Here is a 14,261-nt window from a genome sequence, read left to right on the forward strand (position 1 = left end):
CATCATTGTTACAACAGAAATACATTTACGGGTAAACCTCCTTTCAGAGCACGTGGTTTTATTTCTACAAGAGTTAACCATGTTTTACAGTCATCAATTTACTTGTTCATATTTAGCTACACTTTTTCTGAGTACCCGGGTATTCGATCGGAAAACCGTCTGAGTAACCGAGTATTAAAAATTGACCGATTTGACACCCCTAATAATTATCATATAATCTCGTTAAAAGCACCACTCGCAAAATAAAACTACTTGCTTTTTTTTTAATGGTGCTGAATTCAATGTAAAATCTCTTCATAAATTGTCCTCTCATAAATTAAAGCTCTAGCGATTTCACATTAAAGTGCCATTTCATAATAATAAGTACTCAGGAAAAATAAGGAATCTACAGTAAGTACTAACAGTGAAATCCCCAGATCAATCTGCCTCACCCCATGGAGCTCATAAAATATGACAATATAAATCTTTATAGGCTCAAAATACTTTTCTGTTAAAGTGTTTAGAACTTGTTGCTGTAAGTAGTCCCTATATATTGCACTGATGCAAAATGCTGATAATGTAGACCCAGCTGCAGACACCAAATATCTGTCCCTATAGAACTTATAACTGTAAGTAGTTTTCATATTCTGCCCCCAGACTCACTATGTCTATCCCACGGTCCCAATAGTATTCATTGCTGTATACTGTAAACCAACTTTTATTCGCTGTGACTTTATTTCGCGATTTACCGGGAGTACAGTAGTTCGCGAAGATTAATTTTCGTGATCAAGCCTTTTTTGGAACTGTTTTAATAGAAAAAGAGTCTTTAAGGACCCGTTCGCGGCGAGAAAAATTTGCGATGACGAGGCTTTCGCAAACTTCGCAAAAATTTCTTGAACGCGAATAAAAGTTGGTTTCCAGTATACAGAAAATATTTTACAATATGGCATTTTATGGCAAATCAAGTGTATTGTAGAATCATTTCAAATCATGAGGAGTCAATTTTTGTTGGTTCATGGGGACATAATTTCATCCTGTCACTGGGTAACTCATATATTTAGAAGATTTAGTGAATGAATATATTCACTAAAGAATTTTAGGGATGTAAATTCATGGATAAGAACCATTAAAGGCAAAGAATGGAAATGATTCTCTTTTCTCATGGATATTTAAATATATAAAAAAAATCTACAGTTCATAAGTATGTATATATTTAATAATTGATATTAGAAAGCGGTGTCCTACAAACATACTTAAATTTACATCATTAGAAATTGAGATATTGATAAATCAAATTATATTTATGCTTCTTATCTTGTGCATTTCAGCTTATAAAATCTTGCTTACTTTGTCGTTCATTTTCAGGTAGTACTCGGAACTGTGATATCCTACTTTGTTGATATTAACAACAATTACGGTGTTAAAATAGTCGGAGATATTCCCACAGGGTAGGTGATCATAGCATGCATTGTTGCAAATTACTGTATACAGGGTTATTTTCGCCCTATCTTTTTTTGGCCTTTCATATTTGGAAACAAGTTTGCCCCATTTTAAATACGCCCAGAAAGATTTTTTTAAGATGTTATACTGTTAACTTTGAATTCGTCCTGTTTTTAATTCACCCACTTCCAACGAGGATGAAAGGGGCGAAAATTAAATGGGGGCGAAAATTTCCTTGTATACAGTATTCTATTTTATTCATATTTTTGAAAACAAAAAAATATTAACATTCAATTTGACTTTTTCTCGCTTTGGTGAGCTATGAGAAATTAGATTGATACTTCTTATGACCAGGATATATATTTGTGTTTGAAAACTCCTGTTGATTTTTGAGAAGTTTTTACATGATCTTTTAATTAATCTTTCTGACTTTAATCTTCAGACTTCCTGTACCCACTGTGCCAAACTTTTCCCTGATGCCTGATGTGATTTCTGATGCCTTTGCTTTAGCTGTTGTTGTGTTTGCTATCTCTGTATCTATGGGCAAAATACTGGCCAGGAGGCATGGATATGAAATTGAGTCTAACCAGGTATTTATAATCAGTGTCTATATATCACACACTTATAATGTTTAGTGTAGAATATTGTCTCCTCCATACACAGATGCATTGGTCACAATAGAAATAAATACAGGTTTTTTGAAACACTGCATTTTAAAAAATGGTTAGTAGAACTCTGTCTGTTTGACTTGTATTTTTAAAAAAAGACACAAAAACAAAAAAATGTTTACATCAGTTGTCTAGATCTGGATGTGAGTTTTATTGACAACTTCTCTATATGAGATACATATTGAGATGTAATGTACAAACCTTCTTCATTACAGGAGTTGATTGCTTATGCTATAACTAATGTTGACAGTTTTTTTTTTCATTACAAGAGTTGATTGCCTATGCTATAACTAATGTTGACAACTCTTTTTTCATTACAGGAGTTGATTGCCTATGCTATAACTAATGTTGACAACTCTTTTTTCATTACAGGAGTTGATTGCCTATGCTATAACTAATGTTGACAACTCTTTTTTCATTACAGGAGTTGATTGCCTATGCTATAACTAATGTTGGCAGCTCTTTCTTCTCTTCATTCGCATCTTCTGCTTCCCTGTCAAGGAGTCTCATTCAGGAACATGTAGGAGGAGTCACTCAGGTCAGTTGCACAGGGTCAGAGGTCAAAGGTCACAGTGTACAAAATGTATAACTATCTACAATATCAATAATTTTATGCTCAACATTTCCTTAAAGGAGAGTATCAGATGCACAAACGTACATACTGATTTTAACTTACTATCTATGTACAAAGGTCAACTCTCTTTATTCCCCCTCTGATATACAGTATCTGAATCGTGGTGTATTAGAGATGGACGTGATTGATTGATAGCGACTTACTCACCCAGTAGAGTTATGTTTTTGTTTTCTCCTTCCACAGTTGACTGGACTGGTATCCAGTGCTCTGCTCCTCCTTGTACTTCTTGTATTAGGGCCATACTTTAAAACTTTACCCAAGGTAAGCTCTTAAAATCTTGAAATCTTGTGAAACACATTTTAGCACAAACAAATCCACGAAGGTTTCTTTACACAGAAATTGTAGCACAAAGCAATGTCCCCCAAATATTCAGCCTTTATACTGTGTGATTAAATATCACTTTGATATCTTTCACTTTGAGACAGACTTTTACTTTTATTCCATTATTAAATCAGAGTATTTCACTAAAATGAAAATGTAATAAATTTGCTTTTTTCTTACCTTTCAGTGTGTTCTGGCAGCAATCATTATTGTAGCTCTAAAGGGGATGTTCCGTCAGTTCCTGGAACTTCCTAAACTCTGGAAATTGTCCAAAATTGATTTTGTAAGTTAAAAGTTCTACTTGCAGTCAAGCCTTGTTGATGTGGATGTTTCAGCTATTGTGTGAATTTCATGGGAACCAATTATACTCGTATACATGCAGTCTTCACAACAGTTCTTTTTCAGAATATGCCCTTCGGGCATGTATACCGATCATCTCAGCCCAGCCCATTGAAATTTGTACATGCCCTACTCAAAATTCATTCATATAGCAGATCTATATGATTGTACAAAAAAAAAAATAAGGTTTTTATATTAACTTATATTAATAAGTACAGTGTTTCTGTTTTTAAATTCTCTCGATCTTAATAAGTTGTTTTCATAGTTTTAAATCAGCCATGGCCTATCTGTCTGCCATTTTTGTATGCATTTCTGACTTTTTGTTGACAACTTTTGACTCGAATGCAGAATGCAGGTCTTTTGTTGGCTGATTAGCTGAACTGATTACATAGCAAGTTTACACGAATAACTAGAGTATGACAGAAGAATTGTCAAGTAAACTTTGTGAATCAAAAGAAAATTTATACATGCCCAAATTACACATGCCCTTTGGGCATGTAATTTTAGAATTTCACATGCCCGCTGGAAAATTTACCGGGTCCCGGGCATGGGGCACCCAGGTTATTTCGAAGACTGTACATGTATCTATGTATACTAGATGAGTTTAAATTATTTAGATAATTACAATAATCTTGAAGATTTGCATGGGAACTAAACTGTCCATTTTAAATAGGCTCAACTGATATTTCTTGTTGTTATTTTTTCTGCTACATTGATTTTTATGTGAACAGACTATTGATATCAATCAGATTTATAAAAAATACTCTATCTCTGATTACTATGAAACTCCATATCTGTTTACAATATAATCTGTATCTCATTACAGCTGATCTGGATTCTGTCTTTCCTGGCCACTGTGATATTAGATGTGGATCTAGGACTGTTATTTGGAGTTATTGTAGCTATATTTACCGTTGTATATAGGGTACAGAGGTATGTAGTATTATATGAATAAACCCACAGTTTCTTTACTTGTTTGTTTTCTACTTCTCATAAGTATTAAATTTAAAAATTTTAATTGTTTGAATTTCAAATTTTCTTCTAATTAATGGGAGATTTATCAATGGCCCTTAAATATTTCTCGAAAAGTTTTCAATCTGGAGACTTGTCTGAATAGATTTGAAAAGTAATTGACTGTATTCTTTTTCTTTCATTGTGTATAAATGATACTTATAAATTTTCAGACCTTATGTGTGTGTGATGGGGCAGATACCAGGGACTGACATCTACAGAGATATTTCTGTTTACAAAGAGGTAAACAAGACTTAATTAAATCTAAATTACCATGATCTTCTTGGAAGACTTCTTTTCAATTTTTTTTTGTACAGAAAATGTATTTCTATTTTTCAAAAAAACATTTTTTTTATTCTTTTATCTACTTGTGTTTAAGTTTTATTTATAATAAAGCTTTTGTTGGAAATTTTTTTTACTAAAAAGACTTTCAATTCAAAATTCCATTTTCAAAAAAAAAAAAAAAAACAAAACATTTTTTGCAGGCACAAGAAATTCCTCGTGTAAAGATTTTCCGGTTTGAAAATGCCTTATTTTTTGTGAGTGTGGAACATTTTAAAAACAGTCTTTTTAAGTTCACATGTAACCCACGGCATGTGAAACAGGACATGGAAACAGCTAGGCATCGCATACAGAAAGAGAAAGACAAGTTTGACAAAATAACATTCAAGGTACATGTAATGAACTCTTCATTTGTTAGCATATCAACTAATCTAAATTACTTAAAAAATACATGTAACCATGTAGTTTTGTTGTTATTAGTTAATGTAAACTTAAATTTAAAGGAATGCAAATAAAAACTAGGAGACTTATTGTTCACAGAACAATAAGAGGTCTTTCCACCTTCTTTGAATTTCAAATTTGTTTTATATCTGACTTCTTAAAATTAAATTCCATTAAAAAAAACCCCAAAAATGTCTTAAAGCATAGAAAAAATGAAAATTAAAAAAAAAAATGGAATGACCTTGACCTTTGACCTTGAGAATATATTTAAGGTCAAAGGTCAAGGGTAACAATGCAATTGACCCCATGCTTCTACGTCTTATAGTTTTCAAGTAATAAGGTTTAATAGTAAATACAAAGAAGTTAAAGGGAAATAACTCATATAAGGGGTCATCAGATTCTTTCACACTTATACAGTGAAGTTAGACCTACAGATCCTTAAGACATTAGTGAAGGTTTGGTGTCTCTACGGTCTACAGTGTCGGAGTAGTAGCGATAATAAGTATTTTTGCGCAAGGGGCAATAACTTTTAAAAGGGTTAATGTTAGGGGACAAGAATGAAATCTTTGAAACAGTTTTAAGAGTACATATTATTGATGCATAGACATTAAGTATATGCTGAGAGACAAAAGAGACATAAAAACTGTTAAATTTTTCATTTTTGGAATGACCTTGACCTTTGACCTTTACATGCATTTTAAGGTCAAAGCTCAATGAATCTTATGGAGTTAGTCCTTTGTCTTTACGACTTGTCGTTTTGAAAATTTTTAATTATTTGTAAAATTCAAAAATTTCAGGAGCAATAATTCATAGAAGGGGTCTACGGATCCTTTCGCAATGAATAGATCCGAAGGTCCTCTCAAGTAGTCACAGACATTGTTAAAGGTTTCAAACCTCTGCGGTTTACGGTTTTGGAGGAGTAGCGATAACAAGCATTTCTTGCATAAGGGGCAATAACTTTTAAAAGGGTTAATGTAAGGGGACAAGAATGAAATCTTTCAAATAGTTTTAAGAGGGCATATTAATGTTGCAAAGACTTTAAGTATATGTTGAACAACAAAAGAGATATAAAAAGACCTTAATTTCTCATTTTTGGAATGACCTTGACCTTTGACCTTTGCATAAATTTTAAGGACAAAGGTCAATGAATCTTATGCAGTTGGTCCCATGTCTCTATGACTTCTCGTTTTAAAAATTTTTCATTACCGGTATTTGTAAAATTCAAAAACTTCCAGGGGCAATAACTCATAGAAGGGGTCTACGAATCCTTTCGCAATGAATAGATCCGAAGATCCTCTCAAGTAGTCGCAGACATTGGTAAAGGTTTCAAACCTCTGCGGTTTACGGTTTTGGAGGAGTAGCGATAACAAGCATTTCTTGCGTAAGGGGCAATAACTTTGAAAGGGGTTAACATTCGAATACGCAGGGTCAACTGCTGAAATCTTTTAGGGAGTACATTCTTACGAAATAAAAATCTTTTCGATAAATCTTGAAACTCAAAAACACGTTTGGCGGAAAAATAATAATAACTAGGAGACTTATTGTTCACAGAACAATAAGAGGTCTTTCCACCTTCTTTGAATTTCAAATTTTTATATCTGACTCCTTAAAATTAATTTCCATGAAAAAGACACCAGAATTGTCTTAAAGCATAGAAAAAATGAAAATAAAAAAAATGGAATGACCTTGACCTTTGATCTTGATAAAATATTCAAGGTCAAAGGTCAAGGGTCATAATGCAATTGACCCCATGCTTCTATGACTTATAGTTTTCAAGTTATAAGGTTTAATAGTAAGTACAAAGAAGTTAAAGGGCAATAACTCACAAAAGGGTCATCAGATCCTTTTGCACTTATACAGTGAAGTTAGGCCTAAAGTCCCTTAAGACATTAGTGAAGGTTTGGTGTCTCTACGGTCTACAGTTTCGGAGGAGTAGCAATAACAAGGTTTTTCACACAAGGGGATATAACTTTTAAAAAGGTTAATCTTAGGGGACAAGAATGAAATCTTTGAAATAGTTTTAAGAGTACATATTAATGATGCATAGACTTAAGTATATGTTAAAAGACAAAAGAGATATAAAAAGAGCTAAATTTTCCATTTTTGGAATGACCTTGATCTTTGACCTTTACATGAATTTGAAGGTCAAAGGTTAATGAATCTTAAGCAGTTGGTCCCAAGTCTCTACGACTTGTCGTTTTGAAAATTTTTAATTATTTGTAATATTCAAAAAGTTTCAGGGGCAATAACTCATTGAAGGGGTCACCGAATGCTTTCGCAATGAATAGATTGAAGAGTCCCCATAATTAGGCAAAGCCATTGGTGAAGGTTTCATACCTTTACGGTTTATGGTTTCAGAGGAGTAGCGATAACAAGGGTTTTTAGCACAAGGGGCAACAACTTTTAAAAGGGTCAATCTTAGGGGCCAAGATTTATATCTTCTAAAGAGTTTCAAAAGTACATATTAAAGACATAAGATAGATCGTATATGTTTAAGGACATAAGAGCTATTAAGAGAAGTTTATTTCTCATATTTGGAATGACCTTGACCTTTGACCTTGAAATGATTTTGAAGGCAAAAGGTCATTGAATGTTATGCAGTTGGTTTCATGTCTCTACGACTTGTCGTTTTGAAAATTTTTAATTTTTTGTAAAATTTAAAAACTTTCAGGGGCAGTTACTCATTGAAGGGGTCAAATAAAACTTTTGCAATGAATAGATTGAAAAGTCTACTAAATTAGTTGAAGACGTTAGTGAAGGTTCTGCATCTCTACGATTTACGGTTTCAGAGGAGTAGCGATAACAAGCTTTATGGTGAAAGGGGCAATAACTGCGTAATGGATCGAAGTATAAACATAGGGGGTCGTTTTTCGGAATAACTTTAAATATCCAGTATCATGAACTATAAAGTTTTTCGATAAGTCTTACAGTGTCAAAACATAAGGTGAGAAATAAAATAAAAAACAGAAGCATTTCAAGAGGTCTTTCCACAGAAAGGTGGAAAGACCTAACTAGGAGACTTATTGTTCACAGAACAATAAGAGGTCTTTCCACCTTCTTTGATTTTTTAAATTTTGTTTTATATCTAACTCTTTAAAATTATATTCCATGAACAAAAACAAAAACAAAAGTGGCTTAAAAGATAGAAAGAAAATATGAAAAAAAATCGGAATGACCTTGACCTTTGACCTTGAAAAAAATTCAAGGTCAAAGGTCAAGGGTCACAATGCAGTTGACCCCATACCTCTACCTCTTATAGTTCTTAAGTTATAAGGTTTAATAATAAGTACGTAGACGTTAAAGGGCGATAATTCATATAAGGGGTCATCAGATCCTTTTGCATTTATACAGAGAAGTTAGGCCTAAAGACCCTTAAGACATTAGTGAAGGTTTGGTGTCTCTACAGTCTACAGTTTCGGAGTAGTAGCGATAACAAAGTTTTTCACACAAGGGGCAATAACTTTTAAAAGGTTTAATTTTAGGGGACAAGATTGAAATCTTTGAAACAGTTTTAAGAGTTTATATTGATGATGCATAGACATTAAGTATATGCTAAAAGACAAAAGAGATACAAAAAGAGCTTAATTTCTCAATTTTGGAATGACCTTGACCTTTGACCTTTACAAAATTATAAGGTCAAAGGTCAATGAATCTTATTCAGTTGGTCCCATGTCTCTACGACTTCTTGTTTTTAAAATTTTTAATTATTTGTAAAATTCAAAAAGTTTCAGGGGCAATAACTCATTGAAGGGGTCAGCGAATGCTTTCGCAATGAATAGATTGAAAAGTTCCCTTAATTAGTCGAAGACATTGGTGAAGGTTTCATACCTCTGCGGTTTACGGTTTCTGAGAAGTAGCGATAACAAGCATTTTTTGCAAAAGGGGAAATAACTTCAAAAGGGGTCAAGGTTCCATTACGCAGGGTGAACTGCAATAATCTTTTAAGGAGTACATTCTTATGGACTATAAATCTTTTCGATACATCTTCAAACAAAAAAACATGCGGCGGAAAAATAATAAAAAAAATAAAAATAATACTAGGAGACTTATTGTTCACAGAACAATAAGAGGTCTTTCCACCTTCTTTGAATTTTAAATTTGTTTTATATCTGACTCCTAAAAAAAAACAAAACTCTCTTAAAGCATAGAAAAAATGAAAATTTAAAAAAAAAATGACCTTGACCTTTGACCTTGGAAAAATATTCAAGGCCGAAGGTTAAGGGTCACAATGCAATTGACCCCATGCTTCTATGACTTATAGTTTTGAAGTTATAAGGTTTAATAGTAAGTACAAAGAAGTTAAAGGGCAATAACTCATATAAGGGGTCATCAGATCCATTTGCCTTTATACAGTGAAGTTAGGCCTAAAGACCCTCAAGACATTAGTGAAGGTTTGGTGTCTCTACAGTCTACGGTTTCGGAGAAGTAGCGATAACAAGGTTTTTCGCACAAGGGGCAATAACTTTTAAAAGGGTTAATATTAGGGGACAAGAATGAAATCTTTGAAGCAGATTTAAGAGTACATATCAAGGATGCATAGATATTAAGTATATGTTAAAAGACAAAAGAGATATAAAAAGGGCTAAATTTCTCATTTTTGGAATGACCTTGACCTTTGACCTTTACATGAATGTTAAGGTCAAAGGTCAGTGAATCTTATGCAGTTGGTCCCATGTCTCTACAACTTGTCGTTTTGAAAATTTTTAATTATTTGTAAAATTCAAAATGTTTTAGGGGCAATAACTCATTGAAGGGGTCAGCGAATGCTTTCGCATTGAATAGATTGAAGAGTCCCCTTAATTAGTCGAAGACACTAGTGAAGGTTTCATACCTCTACGGTTTACGGTTTCAGAGGAGTAGCGATAACAAGCATTTCTTGCAAAAGGGGCAATAACTTCGAAAGGGGTCAAGGTTTATTTACGCAGGGTGAACTGCAATAATCTTTTATGGAGTACATTCTTATGGACTATAAATCTTTTCGATAAATCTTCAAACAAAAAAACATGCGGCGGAAAAATAATAAATGAGAAGAATAATAATAAACAGAACAATTTCAATAGGTCTTTCCACAGAAAGGTGGAAAGACCTAAATAATAATAAACAGAACAATTTCAATAGGTCTTTCCACAGAAAGGTGGAAAGACCTAATAAACAGAACAAGTTCAATAGGTCTTTCCACAGAAAGGTGGAAAGACCTAATTACAAAATATAATCTCTTTATATATCTTGCCTTATTTCAGTAACACTTTTGCCCACATTCCTAATTTTACATGTAAATATTTTCATCAGTGTTAGGTGATTTTGACAGTTAATCATCACTTAATTTGTTAATAGTAAAGAAAGTATTCTAGTAGATATTGATGATAATAATAAAAAAATCTCAGGAAAAAATATGATTTTTCAAACTCAAGGAATCCAAGTTAACTTGAACATTACAGAGCTATCTTTCCTATATAGTGTTAAGCTAATATTGGTATGTTACTATCTTCTGAGCAAGATTTAGATAATATTGAACATGAAGAAAAAAAACTTAATTTTGCTCTTTATTGTGTGAAGGTACTGAGAAAACTTTAATAATATCTTGTATATATTCAGAATTCCACTGACGAGGTTGAGCTGGCGGTGAATGGGAACGAGACCCAGATTTCAGAGTTCCAGTCCTCCATTGTAGAACCAAAGGTTGAATTTGACACCATCATCTTTGACTGTTCTACATGGAGTTTTATTGATGCCATGGGCGTGAAAGCCCTCACATCAGTAAGTGTTTTAAGGGACCTATTTTTTTTATTTCTTCTTTTACATATAATGCTTCAGTATAATTGGCCCATGCTTTTATTATAATGTACATAATATATATACTGTGTATATGTTTTTATTATGAATTAATTGTTCAATATTATTAATCAGACATAAGATTGATATTTTTCTACAGATAAAAAAAACATACATGTAATGTTAATGAAACAATTTTCTGTAAAAATACATAACATTTTTTATTAATTCTTCCAGGTTGTCAATGACTTTCGTGAAATTGACATTAAAATTCACTTGGCATTTTGCAAAGGTAAATTTTGTTATGCTTAAGCTAAAAAATTCAAAGATTTTAAAACTTTACTTTTCTTTGTGTACATTTCACAATTGTTTTTAGTGTTATTTTAAAGAGAAAGATTAACCCATTTAGTGTAAATGTCTCTTAGACATAATTTTTATATGAATTGACTTACATTTTGTCAGCTGGAATTCGAGAAATGCTTGAGAAGACGGGTTTCTTTAGTTGCTTAGACAGACACAACTTGTTTGTAACGGTACATGATGCTGTTCTACACGCTCTACACCAGAAAGCTAATGGAGTAAGTTATAAATAGATTAACTTGATGTTTAACTTTGACAAGATGGCTAATTATAAAAAACGGAGTGGAAAAAATGTAACTTAAACGTTATCATGCAATGTTGAAGGGTAAGGACAATAGTTTGCAATTTTCTATGTAGGATTAAATATCCCAGTATGTAATGGAGCTAAATAGGTACACCTTTGCTGTAATTAGTTGTTTAATTGTTGTAAATGATTTATCAGGATGTTGACTCGGACTCACCACAAGATGGCGCTCCAGACTCCGTAGCTGTGCAGTCCACTAGCAGTGGGAGTGAAACCGATGATAAATCGTGAGGTTTACAATGTTTCTATATGTAATTGACACAAATTCTGGTCAAGAGATCAACCCTGTTCAATCTCAGGCATTATCAAACTAACAGCATTCCACCCAGCCTTTGTGTGTATGTCACATGCACAAACTGAATCAGCTGGTCTAGGATGATTATAGGAGTATTTCACACCGTTAACGTTAGTATATTCAGCAATGTAGGATGTAAAGCTAAAAATTTATATAATGCTGGGATCTCCCCATTTTATATTCAACATGTGTAATGTGTGCCATTTTGATATTCAACTGTGTCAAAATCGGTTTTTCATTAATGATTTGATGTTGGGTTTTAGGAATGGTTTCATTTTTTCTTCAGTTCAATTCCTTTTATTTTAGCACTTTTCATTTCCTTTTGTATAGTAGTTAGACTACAAGTATGTGCTGTGAACTGAGAATGAAGTCATTTCACTCAGATTTGTGAACTGAAACTTCTCACTTGGTAAAGTTCTTTTTTTAGTACATCACAGATTATTATTTGAATCTTGTTGTCATAATCTAATAATCTCCATGTTAGGGTGAGCCATCAGAAGAAAGGTGAATTTGCAATTGTTATGAATGTTTAATAAACATGTTTCTGTTTTGTTAGAACTTGTACAGGTTTTCTTGTATGCAGTGATGTAACTGTTAAATATTTTCAAATGACAATGATGCATTTTTTTGTGAAAATCAATGTTCTTTTTCTATAGATTTTTTCCCTCTATATATGCAGTATTTTTTACAGTTTTATGTTTGAAATATGCATGTGTCTGTGATCATTGTATTTAAGGTTTTATGAGTTCCTAAGTGCACACAGTGGATGAGCTCAAACATCGTATTGTTCTTCATGAAATAGTACTACATGTATGTACCACATATCCATAAGTCTGTGTAATTAATGATTGCTCACCACTCCATTATACAGTAAAACTCGGTTGTAACGAAGTCATGGGGACCTATGAATTTACTTCGCTATATCCGAAATTCGTTATATCCAAATAAGAAATATGTTCAATTTATATAGCTGGGGATCCAAAACAGTGAATTTTGCTATATCCATGTTCGTTTGCTGTACACCCTTTACTTTGAAAATATTGGCAGTGTTTTATCACTTTATTATTAAACTCATAAGGAATCAGTATGAAAATGTAATAACCTGTGAGAAATATATATATTTAGACAAAAACCAAGGATTAAAAAAAATCCAGGCTCTAATACTATTTGAATATTTCCTCTCAATTGCCAGTAAACATACCTTCTTACGCAATGTTTTATTTTCCTTTTTTGTCTTTCAACAAATTTGATGCTTTAGAGAGTAATTGACTGGGTGCAGTGACATAAAAGTTATCTCTGATTCCTAAGTTTTTACATCACACACTACTCTAAAATTTCAAGAATATTTTATAGAGAAAGCAGAAGTCAAGCAAGTATGGTAATGGAGGAAATGAATTCCATAACTCCTGCTTTTATTTTCTCAAGTTAGAAAAATTCTGTACATTGTAACTTGCAAAGGTTTTAGAGCATGTCTTTATTGTGTGTATTGTTTGTAGGTTTAGTGAACTTGGTACATTTTTAAGCAACATTTTTTTTCTTTATTGTACATGAATATGGATTTAAATTGAGCTCTGAGAAATTTGTGATTTTTCATGACACAATTGTAGAGGGTGTTAAAAATTTAATTTTTAATGAGTAATATTTATGTACAATGTTAAGTTTAGTTATTCTGAGTAGAACTTACTGCTTTGTTTTTTTTCCATTCCAGTTTGAAATATTTGCAAGGTGGATATTATTATTGTTGTGTTTTTAAGAGGTATTTTAACCACATTATGTAAAACCATTATCCTCTGTATACATGAATTTATTTTTTCAAAATAAAGGTTGTCATCACATGGATCTTGTCTTTGTAAGATAGGTATTCAATGCAAAGATATAAAAAAAATAGACAGACAGAAATGTACTCTAACAATATCATGGAAATCCTCAGTAGAAATGTGCATATATGTGTATTACAGCATTTGAATCAAAAGTTTCATTATCATTGTAAAAATGTTTAAAAAAGCTTAGGTTTCCAATGACATTTCAATAAACAATGCTGTAGATATAAAAAAAAACCAAAACAAGTATTTCTAAAACACTAGCCATTTCCTATCCCCCCATCCCCCATGAGTTGTTTTTTTAAATAAGCACAGCTTTTCTGAACATCTGGTATCCGATGCTTGGCTGTCTAACTGACGGTTAACGTTTCACATTTTCAGCTTCTCAATAACCACGGGGCCAATTTAATTAAAGTTAAAAATTTTGGCTCTAGATAGAATTTCTCAAAGCATATAATTTGTTGTTTTGTTATTTCCCAAATTTTTCAAAACAAAGACGGAGACTGAAGCGTATTTGATGAAGAATATAAGATATCATCTTGAGATAAATGGAGATAATAGACTGTATTCAAGATCAAAGGTCCATTAAATAATA

The 14,261-nt window shown here is 32.4% G+C and overlaps 1 protein-coding gene across 1 annotated transcript; it reads left to right on the top strand.

The window, feature by feature from the left end:
- Window positions 1–1,344: 1,344 nt before the first annotated feature.
- Window positions 1,345–12,825, top strand: LOC134277246 (solute carrier family 26 member 6-like; the record flags this gene model as incomplete). The annotated part of the gene is made up of 12 exons (XM_062759564.1): window positions 1,345–1,427; window positions 1,862–2,009; window positions 2,512–2,625; window positions 2,905–2,982; window positions 3,230–3,325; window positions 4,208–4,314; window positions 4,566–4,635; window positions 4,878–5,063; window positions 10,711–10,872; window positions 11,125–11,179; window positions 11,350–11,465; window positions 11,690–12,825. Coding segments are annotated over 12 exons (1,308 nt in total), but the record flags the coding sequence as incomplete, so codon positions are not given.
- Window positions 12,826–14,261: the final 1,436 nt, after the last annotated feature.

The sequence above is a fragment of the Saccostrea cucullata genome, unplaced genomic scaffold (genome assembly GCF_032062105.1).
Source record: "Saccostrea cucullata isolate Sc308-1 unplaced genomic scaffold, CSIRO_AGI_Scuc_v1 ctg6656, whole genome shotgun sequence".
Classification (NCBI taxonomy): Eukaryota; Metazoa; Mollusca; class Bivalvia; order Ostreida; family Ostreidae; genus Saccostrea; species Saccostrea cuccullata.